This window comes from Xenopus laevis, chromosome 1S (assembly GCF_017654675.1).
Source record: "Xenopus laevis strain J_2021 chromosome 1S, Xenopus_laevis_v10.1, whole genome shotgun sequence".
Lineage (NCBI taxonomy): Eukaryota > Metazoa > Chordata > Amphibia > Anura > Pipidae > Xenopus > Xenopus laevis.
Window position 1 is genome coordinate 88,380,136 of NC_054372.1, and position 6,995 is coordinate 88,387,130.

Consider the following 6,995-nt stretch of genomic DNA (forward strand, 5'->3'; position numbering starts at 1 on the left):
GATGATTCGTACGATCGGATCTTTGCAACTATGGCCAGCTTTAATTCTCACAATTAAACAAACTAGCTGTAATCAGCTAGGAAAATGAAACTGATAGGGAAACTGGGCAGAAAGGCTTCCATAGCCAGCCCAGCACTCCTCCCCACCCCCAGGCATACAGCTCTATAACCAAGCACTTCACGCAACTAGCGGCGTACACGTGATCACGTGGGGCCTAGAACGCTATCCCATTCGCTACTACTGACCTAATTGGCTTCCCTGCGCAGTTCAGATGCTTCTTATTGGTTGGCGGGCTCCTGTCACGTGAACAGCTGAGTGGGATGGAACGCCGGCTTTTTTAACAATGAGAGATCTCTGTGCGGTGCTAGTGGGTTCTGCTGCCGGCGTTGAGTCGATAAGCTTTCAACTTCCAACTTCGTTGCCGGTATGAGAGAGCCCAGAGCTGCGTCCCGGAAGCCCTGTCGTACTCTTACCTGCCAGGTTCTGTGAACGTGTTACCTGTAAGGTATGGGAAATGGAATCGGAAAATGAGGGTTTGGTGAATTAACGAAACGCTGGGTGCTTGGACTACTGCGTCCATTCGATTCTGGGGGAGGTCGCATGGTCTCTCCTTGTATTGTAAATGCGTAACGTGGATGATAGGCTGTCTACACGTGATGGACCCTTATATTTGCTTAATGGAAGGAATAACGTAGGCTCATGTGTTGGGTGATTGGGAGCACCCGGTTATATAGAGCACGAAATAGGACCTACTTGTATTGTGACTGGGGTTGGTCTGGGAGCTTGGCACACAGCCTAAATGGAGTCTGAGTGTCACTACATTACTTGGGCTCTGTGTTTTTATGAACTAGTGATAAATGGCTCAGAACCTACTCGGCTTCACTTTCCCACTATAAAGAGCAGGCTTATCACAGGGACTATTTCTGGTACAAGACTAGCAGGCGTATTTGTATAGAGTTGCGCAAATCACTCAGTCTCCCTATTCTCCTCCCACTGTCACTTTGGGCTTCTTTGGAATCTTTTTGGGAAATCTGGCACTTGGTCATGGATTATGTTTTCTCCTCTCGTGTTCCTGACTGATACTTTCAATGCTGACCAGTACAACTTGTGAATCGCTTTAGTGATAACTGTCACCCGAAGTTTCCTTGTGAATCAACTTCGGGCGACTTTGGAAAACGAATCGCCGCGTGTGATTAGAGCCAGGGATTTTTCATTTTAGCCAGTGCATAGAGGGAAGGCGTTCTGGGAGATTGGTCGCCGCAAAGACGAGGCGATTAGTCGCCAGGCAACTAAATCTCCCCGAAACGCTCCATGTGACCTTGCCCTCAATTCTGGAAAAGAGTCATTGTGATCATCCTGATTTTTCTTGTTATAGTGATATCTAATGGTGGGAGATGGCACTGCAAATTCTTATCACCCAGCTGTTCAGCCTTTTATTCTTGGTGCACACGCACATTTCTCTAACGTAATACTTTAATTTGATCTCCTGACCGTTCAGACAGTTCTAATAACGTGGTTGTATCAACTTTTGACACATCTTTTGTAGCTTTATAGAAAAAATTACTACTTTTTTTATTATTGCCATATTTTGAAATACAGGCAGAACTATGTTTACCATTCTACTTCCACAGTAAATTATATCCACTAGTTCTCTCAAAGTTTGAACTGATACAGAACTTTCTATAGTTTTCTCCTGGACTTGCAGCACTCAAAGGAGATCTCAAAGTTGACCATGTTCGCATTCTGCTAAAATTAAAGTGGAAGCTCCCTGTAATTGAGCTATTGGCCATATCTGCAATTGGCATACATTTAAAAAATAATGCTAGCATTCAAAGCATTTACCCTAATCCTAGGGATGAAGATCAAGCCAAGAGTAGTTGAGGACTGTGCAAATTTAAGAATATCTCTTCCATTCCCTGACACCTGGTTGGGGTAAGTTAGTTTGATTAGTTAGCAGGGATAGGCTGATAATTGCAGGAAATATAAAACTGGGTAAATAGGCTGTGCAAAATAGAAAAAAAAATGTAATCTATAAGGGCTGGAGTGACTGGATGTCTAACGGAACAGAACCCAACTTCTTGCTTTTCAGCTCTCTAACTCTGTCAGCGACTTGAAGGGGGGGGGCTCATGGGACATAACTGTTCAGTGAGTTTGCAATTGATCCTCAACATTCAGCTCAGATTCAAAAGCAACAGATATGACCCATGTGGCCCCCCTCAAGTCTCTGGTTACTGCTTGGTAACCAGGGTAACCTGTCAGTGTAAACCAAGAGAGCTGAAAAGCAGGAAGTAGTGTCCTGTTATGTTAAACATCCAGTCACTCCAGCCCTTATACATTAGATTTTTGCCTATTGTAGAAACATGTTTTTATTTTGCACAGTCTATCTATTTACCCAGTTTTTATTTTGATACTGAACAATTCCTTTAAGCCATTATAGAAGTGGCCAGCAGTGGCCTAACTTCTTGATCACTGACTCTTTTTGCCACTGAAGACTGTATATTGCTGCTGTTCTCTTGTTCCAGTTAGACTGGATGGCATTTGTGCAGACCAGAGGGCAGGATGTAGGGGGATGCAGGTGCGTACTGGCACCCCTCTCCACCTGGTCCAGGGTCTTAAAGAGGCACTGTAGCCCTCCTTTTACATGTCCACTGAATAGGGTCTATTCTAAAAACACTTTTATGAACGCTTTTTTAAACGCTTTCTGAGATAAATAGTAGGGATGCTCGATTTGGCCGAATACCGATTCTCCCATAAGGAATCAATTTGAATATGCAATGAGCCTAATTCACAAGTAAGAAAATGCTTGTAAGTGCTCGCAAAAAACAAAAATGCCAATGTACTGTATATACTCGAGTATAAGCCGACCCGAGTATAAGCCGAGGTACCTAATTTTACCTACGAAAACTGGGAAAACTTATTGACTCTAGTATAAGCCTAGACACAACTACAGCCCTGTCTCCCAGTAGCACACATTCTGCCAAAGCGACCCCCCCAGCGATCAACCGGACTTCTTTGCAAAGTTGATGGTGACAGAGAATTGCCAAACGGATTACTGTGTACATTGTCCCACTGTCCCACTACCATGTGCAGAGGGTGCTGTTTGATATTGCCATCACTGTTAATCTTTCGTATAACCAACAGAGGGCACTGTGTGATATTGCAGTCACTGTTAATCTTTCATATAACCAACAGAGGGCACTGTGTGATATTGCAGTCACTGTTATTCTTTCATATAACCAACAGAGGGTGCTGTGTGATATTGCAGTCACTGTTATTCTTTCATATAACCAACAGAGGGCGCACTGTTTCATATAACCAACAGAGGGCATTGTGGGATATTGCAGTCTCTCCCGAAGTGTGCTGTTGGTATAGGAATGATTAAAAGTGACTGCAATCTCAGTTACTCGGGTCGGGTACCGCTGGATGCTGAAAAACTGGGTATATGAAGGGTTTGGATTAGTTTCAGCAAGCTCTTGGATTTGGTCATATCAGAATCCTGCCAAAAAAGGCTAAACATGGAGATTAAAGCTACTCCGTGTTTGGGCACGCAAAGAAGGTAATTTGAATTAACGGTAATAGCCCCAGTTTCCCTGTTTGCTTTGTTTAGCTGAAGAAAGACTTTTTTGTGTGTGTGATTGAAACAATTTGGTACAAAATAGGAATTATAACTGTATAACAGTGGGATGCTTTGTCATCTGATTGTGATTGAAAAATTGGCTTGATACACAAAACAATGTTTTGTTCCAGTTTATCCTATATACTAACCGAAGGCCTATCTATGTCCCGAGTGGAGGGGAGGCAGATGCGCACGCAACTTCGGTTAGGATCTATGAGATGCGCGCGCAACTTCAGCCGAAAGACATAGATGCGGCCTTCGATTAGCAGATGTGCTGGAAGGTTAGGATCAGAACAGGTTAGGATCGGGGAGGCAGATGCGCTGGAAGGTTAGGATCTAGGGAGGCAGATGCGCTCACCGTCTCCTTCTGCCTCCCGCCGCCTCTTCTTTCCTGCTCACTCAGGCGGCGACCGCTGGAAGGTTAGGATCTAGGGAGGCAGATGCGCTCACCGTCACACTAGGGGAACCGGTTGCATACCTGCACGAAAGTCTGTATAAGCGTCGGCCATCTTGCTACTCCTCTGCGACTTTGTCATCCGCCCACTGCCAAATGCGCCCACTAAAGTCTGTATAAGCGTCGGCCATCTTGCTACTCCTCTGCGAGTTTGTCATCCGCCCACTAAAGTCTGTATAAGCATCGGCCATCTTGCTACTCCTTTGCAAGTTTGTCTAATGGCGGCGCTAGCGTCACTCTAGGAGGGGAACCGGTTGCGTACCTGCACGAAAGTCTGTATAAGCGTCGGCCATCTTGCTACTCCTCTGCGACTTTGTCATCCGCCCACTGCCAAATCCGCCCACTAAAGTCTGTATAAGCGTCGGCCATCTTGCTACTCCTCTGCGAGTTTGTCATCCGCCCACTAAAGTCTGTATAAGCGTCGGCCATCTTGCTACTCCTTTGCAAGTTTGTCTAATGGCGGCGCTAGCGTCACTCTAGGAGGGGAACCGGTTGCGTACCTGCGTGGGTGGCCATTTTTAGCAAAACGGGCTATATTATCTCCAAAAAATATTGATGTTGACATGATAAACAACCAAGTGATTGCATTACTTCCTGGACAAAGCTGTGTCTTTCTGAGTACTGACTGTATTGATTCTGAAGACGAAAGTGAGAAACTTAACTTCCCATTAGAATATTTAAACACTATCAACAATGCTGGATTACCACAACACAATCTTATACTCAAAGTAGGAACAATAGTCATGCTGTTAAGAAACCTTAAGGGTAGGGGCACACGGCGCGATTTCGCCGCGATTCTGCGCTAAGCGAGTTGTCGCTGCGTTTTTTAAGCCGAAATAGCTTTGCTAACTTTGGCGCTGGCGTCAATGCAAATCGCGGCAAAATCGCTGCGCTAATTCACACGCGGCGATTCGTTTTCTATTGTCGTCCGAAGTTGCCTCGCTGAGCGTTTCCGGGCGACAGTAGAAAAAGAATCGCCGCGTGTGAATTAGCGCAGCGATTTCGCCGCGATTTGCATTGACGCCAGCGCCAAAGTTAGCAAAGCTATTTCGGCTTAAAAAACGCAGCGACAACTCGCCCAGCGCAGAATCGCGGCGAAATCGCGCCGTGTGCCCCTACCCTAACACTAAGCAAGGTTTATGTAACGGTACACGGTTGGTTGTGAAGAGCATGAGACAAAATGTTATCAAGGCAGAAGTGCTTACAGGATCCCATAGCGGTGATACTGTTTTGATTCCCAGAATTGACCTTACCAGTTCTGACCGGGAATTACCTTTTAAACTTAAACGACGACAATTCCCCATTAAGGCTGCATTTGCCATGACAATCAACAAATCACAAGGACAAACATTGGATAAAGTCGGCATTTACCTATCTGAGCCTGTGTTTGGTCATGGTCAACTTTATGTTGCATTTTCAAGAGTGCAGCGTTCATCTGATGTTAAAGTCAAGATTTTAAGTACAGCTCACCAGGGAGAACTCATTCAAGGACAGGAGAACATTTTCACAAAAAATGTTGTTTATAAAGAAATTTTTCAGTAACACTTTACTACCAATAAACTCAAAATTTAAGAATTCTAATAGCAGATAGGTAATAACAAGCAATAGGCACAGATTCACTCTACATCCCCACAAATTAGCGTCGCCAGTTGCTGCCTGGGGATGGAGAGTGAATCAGCACCCATCGCATTTTGCTGCCTCACTGTTGTTACCATTCTTTCATTAACGATTCTTTAGAGAATCGGGGGTTTACTGGTATTGTTAGAAGAAAAAATATTTCCACTAGATGGCAGTAAATGCCTAAATCGAAGGACCAGTGAGGAGGAGACTAGAAACTTTAACATCACAAGGCAAATAGAGGGGAGTGTGTTCATGTCTACGTGCAGTTTTAATTTCCTCTTTTATTTCTCCCAGTAGACAACGGTTTCCCGCGGCACCAATTCTGTTTCCACTCTGTCCTTGCTTCTGGGTATTTGTATTCTTCATCGGCAACTCGACATTCAGGCATTTTAAATGCCCTGGACCTCATCACATATGAACTCATCCAGGTAATATTGCAATATTTAAAACTTTAGTTCACTATTAATGTATTGTCTTCCATAATCTCTCTCTCCCCATTTTCAATGCTTCTTCCTTGATGTATGTTGAAGTGGCTATAACTGTTTAGAACTGTGTTTTTAGTCAAAAGTATAACCATTTTGCTTTTTAGCTGTACAGATGCACATTTTTTTTAAAGCATATGTTTCTAAACTGTGCTACTGTACCCACTGTACCCACTGTAGGGCTAAAAGTAGTACATGGTGAGCTCAGCCAAAAGGTGAATTAGGGCATCACTTGTGCTTTTAGAAATTTCCCTTACATTATTTGTTTCATTTGGTCTTCATTTTAGTAGTGTTTTTAATTTATTTTTGTTCTGCTATTTGCCAGCTTGTCATTTAAAATACTACCTAGATGTCAAGGTTGTTTGATACAGCATCCACAGAACATATAACTTATGGAACTACAATTTAAATTTTATATATTTTTTTTTTTTTTTTCTGAGGTCCTCTGCTATTTATCATTCATTCTGATTTTCTGAATCTGGTTGCTATGGACCAAATTAGCATAGCACCCAGATGGCAATAGAAATTCCAAAACTGGAGTGGACAATTAATAAAAAACACAAAAAAATAAAAAGTTGTCTTAAACTTGACCCTTTTTATTAAGGCAAGCTTTGCATTGTCTCAAAATCTTGTTTGTGCACCATAAAGAGGGACCTGATGTACATCCCCATGCACTAGTTACACAACTAAATAGTAAAGAGAGCTGGGGAATTTGGGGAGTGCAGTGACATCTAGTGAGTGCTGAATGGAAAGTAATTGCCTGCCCCTCCTCTATGTCTAAGGCATAGAGGAGGGGCAAGCTGAAATTTTTAAATGCATTTAC

At 43.4% G+C, this 6,995-nt stretch overlaps 1 protein-coding gene across 2 annotated transcripts in view; it reads left to right on the forward strand.

The window, feature by feature from the left end:
• The first annotated feature begins 266 nt into the window (after nucleotides 1-266).
• Nucleotides 267-6,995, forward strand: part of ppp1r3b.S (protein phosphatase 1 regulatory subunit 3B S homeolog) — a 19,570-nt gene continuing 12,841 nt past the window's right edge. Inside the window, exons 1-2 of one of the 2 annotated variants that reach the window (XM_018236843.2) lie at nucleotides 267-505; nucleotides 5,988-6,118. In XM_018236843.2, the coding sequence (XP_018092332.1) occupies nucleotides 6,084-6,118 (35 nt within the window). In that variant the 5' untranslated portion in view covers nucleotides 267-505; nucleotides 5,988-6,083. 2 annotated transcript variants of the gene reach the window in all.